Raw genomic sequence first — 12,370 nt, forward strand, 5'->3', positions numbered from 1 at the left:
TAACTGGTGGCAATTTGGGCTTGGTTAGTGAATTTCTGTGTTTTTGTACTATGATTTCTAGTTCTATGAAAAGCCCAATTTTTAAAAAAAATAACCTGTCACTTGACAGTTTGAATATCTGTGCACCAGCAAAAGACTTACTGATTGTTTTCTTTTCTGTCCTTTTGCTTGACAGGAACAATTTTTCAGTACATGGGCTAAGGTGGTGGTTTAGATGGTTTTGCATTAATTTGCTCCTTTTTATTGTGCTGTTTTTTCTGACTACTCCTTCCATAATCATCTCCACCATGGACAAGTTCAATGTCACCAAACCTATTCATTACCTTAATGTGAGTATCACTTGTTTTTGAGTTTCGTATTACACCAATATCAAAGGTTTTAGAGTCGCAGCCATGTTAGTCTGTATTCGCAAAAAGAAAAGGAGTACTTGTGGCACCTTAGAGACTAACAAATTTATTTGAGCATAAGCTTTCGTGAGCTACAGCCGCTCATGAAAGCTTACGCTCAAATAAATTTGTTAGTCTGTAAGGTGCCACAAGTACTCCTTTTCTTTTTACCAATATCAAAATGTGTAGAAAGTGAACAAGGAAGTGAGCTGGCAAGGATGATGTGTCCTTACACTAAGACCGTATGGACAACATTATCAGCTGGTGTAAGCTGAAGCCAGTGGAGTTACACCAATTTACACCAATTGAGAAGCATCCATGTCTATGTGTTAGTCAATCTCAACCAGTTCAAATCCCCAGCAAGGGCTGAAACGATGTAGATTTTAAAAAACTATGTCCTCATAATTTGTTGTTGTTGTTGTTGATGTTTCTTGATAAGGATTAGCCTGAAATCTGTTCACTTGAAACTTTCTGTGATCATAAATTTTAATTACTTAAGATACATTTTTATTTTACATGAACTATATAACTTAAAATATAGTAACTTGGACCAAAAAACAGAACCTCCAATCCAAACTCCTTTTAAAGTTTAGAATTATATGTGTGTGGGGATGACAACTCCAATCTGAAACTCTAAAATAAAACTTCAGTCTTACGTTTTGGTTCAGGTTGGATCCAAAACCAGGAAGGTATCTACATCTGGTTCCAGTTCAGTTCCAGCTGAAATTTCACATGAACTGTGAGATTTCAGTATCTTGGAATCTAACCTCAAACACTAGCTCTGGTTTTGCCTTGTACCCAAACTCTGAATGCTAACTGAACCCTAATCTGTATCAGAACATAGTTTCCTAAGTCCAGCTCTAATATAAATGGTTTGCTTACCTATAAAAACTTTCTGCAGCATCTATTCTTCAGCCACAATGGTATTAGAATATTTGCACCTGTCTTTACTTTTTTTTAATTTTTTTTTTTATAAAGAATCCTGTTGTTAGTCAGTTCTTCCCAACGCTGCTCCTGTGGTCCTTTTCATCTCTGCTACCAACAATTGTGTACTACTCAACGTTATTGGAATCCCACTGGACAAAGTAAGCAATCGATTTTCCTTTCTTTTTAACCTTGTCCCATAAAGTGAGTCGCTGGGAAAACTGGAGAAAATGGGTAAACTTCATAAAAATTATAGCTGGAAAAGACCTATTAAGCCCCGTCTAGTCCATTCCTTGCCCAGTACAGGGAAGTCCATCCTCTGTCGAGAGCTTTAGCCATTGGCAGATTATTCCACAGTCTAATAGGTCTTCTTGATAAACAGTCAAGGAATTTTCCCTGTTTTGTAGTAGATCCAATGAATAGCACCCAGCCTTGTCTTGTTTGTTTGTTTTTTTTGGTTTTTTTTGTCCCCTGTGGGGGGGGGGCCCCCCCTTTTCTTTTTTTGGCAAGGCCTCTATTTAAGAGAGAAACTCAGTGCTTGACTGGCAGAATCTCTGTCATTCAGAAGCAAACTCTCTATACAGCTTGTTTGGACCTCTGAGTACAGACACTGGTGACCTGTCACAGACTAGTCTGAATTACAAATGTACTACCTTCCCCTAGATCTGTATGTGAAAAATCATCCTTACTGAGTGTCACGTACATTTGTCTTAAATGAGCGTTCTTGGGGACATTGACGTAGAACACTAAGATTACACATACTGGGCTGCAGTGGTACTAAGGGAAATGCAGGGTTCTTGCTTTTGGTAAATGGAGCTCTAATGGACCTGGGCCCACCAGATTTCTTGATGTACTTGCATCTGAAGCTTGTCATGGATAGGAGCAAAGTTAACAATCTCCTGTTCTGCCTTTGCCCATAACATTTGTAACTGATGTTTCTTAGATAAAAACCATGTTGTCTCAGAAGAGATGACACTAACTGTTTTGGTCAAGCAGCCCATCTAAATCTGTGATGTTTTGGCACAATGCCCTAGTGAAACTGGCACAATGCTGTCTGAAACACGAGATTGAATATGAGCAACCAAGAGGCTGTGAGCATCACATGTGTTTGGAGACTAGCCTTGAATATCCAGATGACAGGTGTCTCAAGTCTACATACCTGTGGTGGAGGTCTGTGGTATCACTAATCCAGCTATGATCTGGATCAATGATCAGAAACAACTTCCATGTTTCCATAAAGAGAGACATGGGCCTGCTTGGGTCAGGTTTGTAGATACATTGGTGGCCCTTGGACACTCTTCTCTCAGTGAAGGGCACTCAGACTTCTCACAGCAGCTGACATTTTACAGCCAAGGTCCTTAAGGAATAGTGTTATAGTCCATGTAAAGATATATTTATTGGAGGTGAGAAGGGGAAAATACTTGGAGACTTCACTTAGCTGAACTAAGAGTTGGAGGGAAATTCAAAAATAACTAAACTAGTTTGTGTTCAGAAAACATTATAGATTCCTCCGCTTATGACAGAAGAACTAGTGGAGTTGGAAGAGGATGAAAGCTTGTGTTTAGCAATAACGGTCTGTTATTCAATAACCTTTTCCTCTTTGGTAGGTCTGGAGAAAACAGAATAATGATGCATAAAGTGTACATTTTTTTGATCTTCATGGTGTTGATTTTGCCTTCCCTTGGTCTGACCAGGTATTGACCTTGTTCTTGTATCTTAAAGTTCGAATATTTTATAATTGGAGTTGGTCTGCTCTGTGTTTTTAAACAGCCCCCCAGAGATGTGTAACTGTTTTTTGTTGTTGTTGTTTTTTTAATCTGTGTTTTGTAGCCATAATACCCTAAATTGCCTTTCATATGAGGATCTCAAAGCACTGACAAGCACGTAAGGAATTAGGCCTCACAAATCCCCTGTGAGGTTGGAAAGTATTTCCAGCTGCTTTCCGTAGATAAGAAATATAAGGCATTGAGAGATTAAATGGTTAAGGCACTGAGGGTCACATAGAAAGTCAGTGGCAGAGCTAAGAACCCAGACCTCCTGACTCCCACTCTTGTGCTTTAGCCACAAAATTATCCTTTTCGTTCCCCACCTTCTTTGCTCCTGTAACACCCATCTGGCTGTCTCCCTGGGCGCTGTGGATGTCTGCCTCCGACACAGTGTCTGCTGAAGATAAAACTTAGAAACATGAACATTAAATGAAACGCTTCCATTTTATTGGATTCCAAGTCTCCCTTCTCACCTTTGACCGAATAATGTTCAGTCATTACAGTAGGTTAGAGTAAACTGCAGTTTATATAGTTAAAACTCTCTCCATTTTAGAAGAGCTTGGTTGGTTGGTTTTGTTACCACTGTGCTGAACTATGGAGAGTGAATGATATTAACTATCTTTCTTCCAGTCTTGATTTTTTCTTCCGTTGGCTGTTTGACAGAGAGTCGGCTGATTCTACAGTCAGGTTGGAGTAAGTATTAGCTACCCTCTGATATTTCAGTGTAGTCTTTTTGCCAACTAACCTTTTTTAGTGCATAATGAATGGGCGTCATTATGGATGCTCTATAGTATAATGTGGGGATTCAGAATGAATGGTGGGATGTGAGCTCCTTCTAGATAATTAGGAAGAGGAGTCATGGATCAGAGCCCCTTTGTACTGGGCACTGTGGAGAAACACATAACAAAGAGAGAGTCCTCACCCCGAGAAGCTTACAATCGAAGTATAAGACAGAAGATGGATGCACCAAACAGATGGGGACAGGGAGACAGCACAGTGAGACAATACGTTGAAGGTTGTGCCATATCATTGGAACAGGCATCTTCCCTAGAACCGCACTAAGATCTTGTTGTTACAGAAATTGATTTAGAAGAGAAGAAATCTTCATGTTGTTGTTTGGCATAGTGGTATCGAAGATCAACATTTGCAGATGTTGGGCAGCGGCTGTTTTTTTGGTTCCGTTTTTGTATAGCGCCTAGCACAATGGGATCCTGGTCAATGACTAGGGCTCGTAGGCACGTTTGCAAAACAAATATTTAAGGCTTCTCTGCTGAAAGAAACCACCAGTCTAACCTCTTGCCGCCAACAGTAACTTGAGGTATCAAATGACTCCCTCATCCAATATAAGCCACCTACCAGATTCTACTGTATTGTCTTTTCAACTTAGTGTAATTTCAGATGCTGTTTATATTCTTATGGATTCATGTTTGATGGCATCCTACAAAATATGCCCTTACTACGGCATGTAGAGAATTCAGCAGTAGGCACTTGTAATTAAACCACTGCATCAAAAATTTTGCAACCATCTTTTGTAAAGCTTTGCAGTGTTTGTTCTGAAGAAGAGCTATTTCCAAATGTAACCTGTCCCCATTGCAAACCCTCTGCCTTCCAGTCACTGACTCTGTTTCCTTGTAGATGTGTCTTCTTGCCTGACCAGGGAGCCTTCTTTGTGAACTATGTGATTGCCTCAGCTTTCATTGGCAATGGGATGGAGCTACTGCGCTTGCCTGGCCTCATCCTCTACACCATACGCATGATAATGGCCAAGTCCCCTGCTGAAAGGAAAAACATTAAACAGGTATAAGAGCTCCTCTCAATAGCATAGGGGCAATAAAATCCTAAGAAGCCTATAAGAAACAACAAGTCCTTACCCAGGAACAGTATGTGCCCTCTTCCTTCACAGCTGCTAATTATCATCTATGGTCATTCCTTGTGGCCTTTCTTTTGCTCAAACTAACAGGTACATGTCCCCTCTCTGAGCAGCACAGTGTGGATATTTAGGAGACTGTACAGCTTGAGCCCATCCCTGATTAAAACAAGCTATTCAGGGCCCATTCATCCTTACTTGGGGCCTGAAAATCAGGTCCTCAGTCTCCACACCACCTCAAAATGAGAACTTTAATTAGGGAGTTGGCAAACAGGCTTAGTTTAAACTCACCCTTAACCACCACTTTCTTCCCTATTTCCTCAAAACTTCATATGAAATTGATCTCTTTGGAGGTTTGAAAAAGGTTAGCTCGTTAACTTTCACTTCTGTTAATCTCTGCTGTGCTCTGAGGGTGTGAGAGAGGCTCTCTGTACTAGGGTTCCAGCCTGAGAGGTTCAGCTAACCACTCAAACACTGGGGATATTCACCAAGCCAAACTGCAACCTCTGAACCTCTCGAGCTCTGCCTGCTCTGAAAGCCAACACGCACAGCACCACAGAGGTTAAACGATCATCGCTATAGAGATCAAAGTTCTGGCAGCACAGGCTCAATGATTTTTTGCCCCGTGGTTGGACATAGCTTTTCCCTGTAGCTGAATTTAAGGAGGAGACTGAAGGCAGGCTCCTTGAGGAATTCTCTTGACAGAAATATCAGTTTGCTGCAAGCGTGTCCTGTGTAAGCTTTCAACTTTTTTCTCTTGTATCCTGGGTCCAACGTGGCTACAACACTGCATACAACAATGCTGAAAGCATGTAATTAATTTTATATACCACTTGTGCATCTGTAACTAGTTTGTCTGGGTGTCTCAGAAAAAAACAAACTCGTCCCTCTGTTGTGAGGAGAGAATAAGGAAGGGGCAAACTTAATTGTTCCCTTTGTGACTCTAGTTTAATCCTTGGAAAGCTAACATTTATGTTTGTTTTTTCCCTAGCATCAAGCGTTTGAGTATGAGTTTGGAGCAATGTATGCCTGGATGTTGTGTGTATTCACCGTCATCATGGCCTATAGCATTACATGCCCCATTATTGTCCCATTTGGTAAGTTTGCCAATGAGTTGTGTGCCCAGGGAAGGGAGAGGTTTGGGCTGAACAAGTGACCAGGAGACAGAAATTCCCGAGTTCTTATCTCAGCTCTGATAGTGACTTTCTGTGTCTTCGGACCAAAACACACATCTGCTCTGCCATGTGAAAAATAGGGCAATATGCAACCTCACAATGTGGTGTTGGGGTGAATTAATGTCTGTACGGTGTTTGGAAGCTGAAAAGCACTACGATATATGATGGTAATTATATTTCTACAGCTTGAGTTAATACATTAACTCTGACTTCTGTACAGCTTTAACAGTTAAGGATGGAATTTTCAATTGAAAAGGTTGAGCACCATGCTTTGCAACCGTATTAGCTTAGCTTTCATTCCTGCTTGCCGCTGTGCTCCCAGGCTCTCGGAGAAGACGTCTACATGTGACTTTCAGCCAAAGCAATTCAGCAAAGTAGCCAAACTTTCAATGGGATTTGTGCTGCTAAATCCCTTAGGCACTTACGAAAATCTCACCCCAGAGTTCCATCAAAACAGATAAAATACAACATAAAAATAAACACAGTTCCAACCAGATCACAAAGTTGCACCTTCTGGCCCTGGCATCTATGAATGTTTTTATGTCCTAGATGAATAATAAAAGAAAAAAAAGGCTAGATGGAATTCTGAAACCCACACCAGCAGAATGCTGATAGGAACAGAACAAATATACAGCTACACAAACATGTCATTACTCTAGGTCACAAATTAACATAAAAGTAAAGCTGTTTTCTCAGGGGAAAGTTTGTGAAATAAACTTCAGATCTATTAAATGGCAGTGGGAAATGTAAGATCTGGCCTAAACCCACAAAAATAGATTTAAGACAGTTTTGTCTCTCAATTCTCTGTGCTCCATATTGCAGAGATTCGAGGGGACTACTGCATACAGTGTTGCAATTCTTAGTTGCCACTGGAACTTGGAACATCTTGACTTGTATAGGGACACAGTTGACTTGAAATAGTCATTTAAAAAAATTAAAAGTAGTTTTGGGTATCACATATGTCTGGGTCTTCCTGCCAATTTGTGATTTATTTATTTATTTATTTATTTAAATCACAGTTTTCAGTAACCTGTCTCTGGCTCTATCCTCTTCTTCAGGTTTAATATATATACTGCTGAAGCATATGGTTGATCGCCACAATCTTTACTATGCATTTCTCCCTGCTAAACTGGAGAAGAAGATCCACTTTGCAGCTGTGAATCAGGCCCTTGCAGCTCCGATCCTCTGTCTGTTTTGGCTCTATTTTTTTTCATTTTTGCGACTAGGTAAGGGTTATCTATCAGTGACAAGCTTGAAATATGGCTCTATGATCTTGTGGTTAAAGCAGAGGGACCAGGATTCTGCTCCCAGCTCTGTCACTTACTTGTCTAAAGTCATGTGGGAAGTTTCTTAACCTCTCTGAGCCTCTAGCTGTGCATTTTTAAGACAGGGATAATAATCCTTACCTGCTTCGTGGGGATATTGCAAGGCTTACCGTCTTCACAGTACTTTGAGATCCTCTAACAGGAGGTAATAGCGGAGGACAAGGTAGACGAACACCTGTCAAGAATGGTCTAGATAATACTTAGTCCTGAGTGCAGGGGACTGGACTAGATGACCTCTCAAGGTCCCTTCCAGTCCTACGATTCTATTACATTTAACTTTTAAGCTGTTAGTTGACACATTCTCTCACTGATCCCCACTCACATTGGCCTCAAATTATAAATGTTCATTGTGCCACAAACTTGTTTTATTAACAGAGTTGCTGGGGGAAGTTGGTGGCTTGAGTTTTGGGCACCTAGAACATTATTGGAGGTTGTTTGGGGGTTTTGTTACTCATGATGCACTTGAAGCTTTTGGTGCTGTGGAGAAGATTCAGCATCTTTTTTCTTTCCCCAACTTCTCCCTTTGGGTTGGGGATAGAAAATATTGTGAGATTCCATTCCCTTGACATAACCACTTATGACACTGTAATTACTGTTAAAGTAGTGTATCTGTTAAAGGGCCAGTATCCTGCTTCTAGCAAAGGCCTATTCCTGATGTTTCAGAGGAAGGCAAACGCCCACAATATGCACTGACTAATAGTTAAAAATATATGATTGTCTTGTTTTGCAACTCGGAAGCTAAATGCTGATTGATCAGATTATCTGTTGGTGTGATGATCTGCCCTGCCATGCAGGGTACCTGAGTTTGATCCTGTTTGTTGACTTAGGATTGCACCCACTGTGAGCTAAGCACTTTCTTAGAAGGATGGTCCCTGCTCCAGGTTGCTCACATTCTTAGTCTTGGAGTTTTGATCTCTAGTGCAGCAGTAGCTGAGAGTGCAGTGATAGCAGCTCATGTGGCTCAGGAGAGTGGTTTGTACCACTCCACAACGGTTGCTGTGAATGCTCAGATGGTATTGACTGGCACTGAAAGCAGCTGTCTAGTACCCTAAGGATTATGCCTGAAATATGGGGCTTCTGAGGATGGGAGAGAGAAAAGCGGGGAAGGTCTTACAGGTTAAGACGTGGACTTAGAGAGCTCCTCTATATAAGGGTCAGGAAAAGATCCTTCTATTGTGCTGTATGTAATGAGTAGGTCACGAAATCAGTGTGTCCCACATGGTGCTTTGTTAGCTATTTTTTTTTTTCCTCTGTAGGGTTTTTCTTCTATTTTGTTCCATTCTCCAGAGAGTGAGCGTTCTTCTCAGATAAGCTATTTTGTGATCAGTGTGATTTGTTTTTGTTGCTTTTACCTACTTGAACCACTTATGACATTCCATTTTGTATTCTGTTTGTTTTTTAAGGTTTTAAAGCTCCCACGACCCTCTTTACGTTCCTAGTTGTCAGCATCACAATTGTCGTTTGTTTCGCTTATAGTTGTTTTGTCTGCTTCAAGTACCTGAGCCCACTGAATTACAAGGTAAACTCCTATTGAATGTACTGGGGAAATAACCACTAGCATTTGCACTGTGCTTGGCACTTCACAAACTAGTCCCAGGGAAGCAAATGGCAAAATTCCTGTTTACTTCAGTAGGAGCAGGATCTGGCCACAAGGGGTTCAGTCCTATAAGATGATGAAAACATGCTGCTAAGTAAAGAGGCAGGTTGTTTTGCGCACAAGGGGAGGGAGGGAGGGGAGCGCTGGAGGCATGAAGAGCAGTATGGGAGGCAGGTACGAAGTGGGAAGCTTTGGAGGAGCACAGGCAGCAGCTGAGGTTTCAGTGTAATATATAATGGGACATTGTGCTAAATCTGTTCACTAATAACCTGATGTTTATGATCAGTTCCATGTAACTGATTGATTTACCAGGTTAATACTTTCTCCTTACTGTCTTTATATAGATAGAATTGCCAAGTGGAAGAGGAAGTGACGCTGATGCAGAAGCAGTTCCAAGATCTGCTGTAAGCCCTTAGCAAAAAGTATTTTTTACCCTTTCAAGGAAAACAAACTCCTGACCCTGCCCAGAAGAGGGCTTGTGTAGGAGATTACTAGTCTGAATGGTGTCAGGGTAGGTATTAGCTGACTCGAGGGTCAGATGATCAGAACACTGCGCTTACCTATTTGAAAGGGTTGCTCTAAAAATACCTTCTGACTTAAGCCTGATAAGAATAAGGGAGAGAGATTTTAAATACCCTTTACTTCCAATAGCTACTGTGTTGTGTTCTGATTAGCTGGGTCTCACACCAAACATTAGAAGATTAGTTGCATTTGAATGCTGACTGTGCAATCACACTGCTTGGAGACTGAGAGGTGTGATGTGCACAGCAGAGTTTCAGTGCCACGTCACCAAAACATGACCACAAGACTTTATTTGCACTGGGTTTTGAAATACTGTTTGGGTGAATACAGATACCTCAGTGTGCGAGAGCCCATGTGATATGCAGGCACACTTGAGTTTTGCACTAGGAAATTTATTTTGAGGGACAAAGGGCAATTTTAAGATGAAGGGGACAGAGTCGGGGGAACATAAAAGTAAAAAGGAGGAATTTTGGGGGGAAAGATTTTAAATAATAAATTATCCCAATATTTTAAAAGTATACTAGAGACTAAATAATAAAACTCCAAATGTTTGCAATTTCAGGTGTATCTCCCACGGGTCTTGCTTAGTCATCCTACGGAAAGGACAGCACTGGCTCAGAAGGAGCAGCAGTCATATGGCACCATGGGTACTGATGCACTGACAGAAGACAGCATAGCCTACTTTGGGGCACCTGCAGTAATTGAAGAGGCATAGAAGTATTTCTGCTGATCTCCAGGACTAACACAAGGTGGTGCACTTGGTCCAGCTTTAACAGAACTGATCCCTCAAGCATTCTGATTTATTTACCCTGTCTGCAGAAGAGGAACAGAAATAATTCAGCGCGTGATCTGCAGCTCTACTTGGGAGATTAAAAGGCAGCCACCTTGGGACCGATTGTTTTACAGGCCATCTACACACATTGTGAAACAAGTCTGCTGAATGATATGAAGGAGACAATCCTCAGGGACTACTACTTTGGGTTTACTGTTGAATCACTTACCTTATGGAGAGATTTCACTCTTCACAGAGATAAAAGGTCACTGAAGCAAAGCAGCCCCACAACTGTAGGTGTCAATTTATTTGAAATGACTCCCCTTGAATTTTAATCAGCGCCAAGGATTTATTAATCACTGGGATTGATAAATCCAGAAATTGTCAGTTTTGATGAAAATTTGAAAGCAAATACTACCCCTGCTGGTGAGAGCCAGGAAAAAGGCTTGTGATGTCTCCTCTCCCCCACCCCAAAATACCCAGTCCACACAACGTTACTTTGATGAAGGAGACGAGGGCTTTATTGTGCACTTTGATTGTGAATGTTCCAAATCCAGAGGACTTTTGTGAATAAGGGATTGATCTGCTATAACTTTTATATATTTTTGCAGGGGATGCATTAGTTACTTTCTGTTCCTTGCACAAGAAATATTCACCTGCCAACAATAAAGGATGTAAACATTTTATCTTTTTCTTTTTTTAATCTGGTTACCGTGACAAATTTCTGCCAATTTCTGGTAAGTGCCAATCGTATGAACTGTAAGATGTTACACCGTTTTTAAGTATGTAGTAGGAGCCAATTTATCCTAAAGCTACATTGTGTCAAAGCATAACTAAGCAATAATCACATAACAATAAAACACTGAGTTCAGCGAAATTCTAGAGCTGTCTTTATTGACTATCATTCTTTGCATATTAAATACTCATGTGCCACCTCAGAGACCTACCAATATTAAGATACTAATAAGTGAGTGGGCCTCTGGGGCCAAATGCTGCAACATGCTAAGTGGCTGCCGAGAAAGTGAGTACCCTTGACATTCCTGCAGTGAATCTTGTTGATTTGTATAGAAAATCCTTTTGTTCTTGTTCTGAGTTTTCTACTTGTCTCTCCTTAAACTGTGAACTCCTCAGGCCAGGACTACTGTTTCTTGACTGTCTGAAAAATGACTGACTAACATGTCTTAAGTGGTACCACAAATAAAGGTGTTCAGTGTCTTGTAGGATTAGCCCTATGTTCCCAAAAAGCTGTTTTCCTGCTCTCTTGCTGGACTAGTGCTGAGAATGTCAGAGGAGATGATGGAAGGAACAAATTGGCAGAGTTTTGGAGAGGAGTCCTATCCTGCGAGTCAGAGGATACATAAAAACACCTGGTTCTAATGAAGTAAGTGAGGGGATCCCTCCTATTAAAAAGGGCTGCATTTGTGCCAGACTCTTCTTCCTTAAGTCACTTATATGTTGTCCCTTTCCTTTTTAAAACCGATAGAATTGCCAGAAGTGAAATATGCATTGGATGCAAACCACTACTTGAAGGTTTGGACTGAAACCAAGTAAAAAAGGATATTCTGAGCTACAGCTTCTACTCCACATTCTGACTTGTACAGGTATTACATGTGGTTATGAGTAGAGCCTTACCAAATTCACAGTCCATTTTGGTCAAGTTCATGGTCATAGGATTTAAAAAATTGTAAATTTCATGATTTCAGCTATTTAAATCTGAAATTTCATGGTGGTGTAATTGTAGGGGTCCTGACCCAAAAAGAAGGTGGGGGTGTGTCGCAAGGTTAGTATTAGGGGGGTTACGGTACTCCTACCCTTATGTCTGCACTGCTGCTGGTGGCGGAGCTGCCTTCAGAGCTAAGCAGCTGGAGAGCAGCAGCTCAGAAATAAGGGTGGCATGGTATGGTATTGCATCCTTCCTTCTGGGCGCCCAGCTAACAGCCGCCACTCTCCAGCTGCCCCGCACTGAAGGCAGTGCAGAAGGAAGGGTGGCAATACCATGACCCCCTTAAAAAAAATCTTGACACTCTCACCCCACA

At 41.2% G+C, this 12,370-nt stretch overlaps 1 protein-coding gene across 1 annotated transcript in view; it reads left to right on the forward strand.

Moving 5' to 3' along the window:
• Nucleotides 1–11,194, forward strand: part of TMEM63A (transmembrane protein 63A) — a 39,009-nt gene extending 27,815 nt beyond the window's left edge. Inside the window, exons 15-24 of the mRNA XM_074949173.1 lie at nucleotides 176–329; nucleotides 1,365–1,471; nucleotides 2,918–3,004; nucleotides 3,707–3,769; nucleotides 4,712–4,874; nucleotides 5,935–6,040; nucleotides 7,177–7,344; nucleotides 8,847–8,962; nucleotides 9,385–9,444; nucleotides 10,125–11,194. Of these exons, the coding sequence (XP_074805274.1) occupies nucleotides 176–329; nucleotides 1,365–1,471; nucleotides 2,918–3,004; nucleotides 3,707–3,769; nucleotides 4,712–4,874; nucleotides 5,935–6,040; nucleotides 7,177–7,344; nucleotides 8,847–8,962; nucleotides 9,385–9,444; nucleotides 10,125–10,277 (1,177 nt within the window). The 3' untranslated portion in view covers nucleotides 10,278–11,194. The remainder of the gene's footprint in view (nucleotides 1–175; nucleotides 330–1,364; nucleotides 1,472–2,917; nucleotides 3,005–3,706; nucleotides 3,770–4,711; nucleotides 4,875–5,934; nucleotides 6,041–7,176; nucleotides 7,345–8,846; nucleotides 8,963–9,384; nucleotides 9,445–10,124) is intronic.
• Nucleotides 11,195–12,370: the final 1,176 nt, after the last annotated feature.

Source organism: Natator depressus, chromosome 3, assembly GCF_965152275.1.
Source record: "Natator depressus isolate rNatDep1 chromosome 3, rNatDep2.hap1, whole genome shotgun sequence".
NCBI lineage: Eukaryota > Metazoa > Chordata > Testudines > Cheloniidae > Natator > Natator depressus.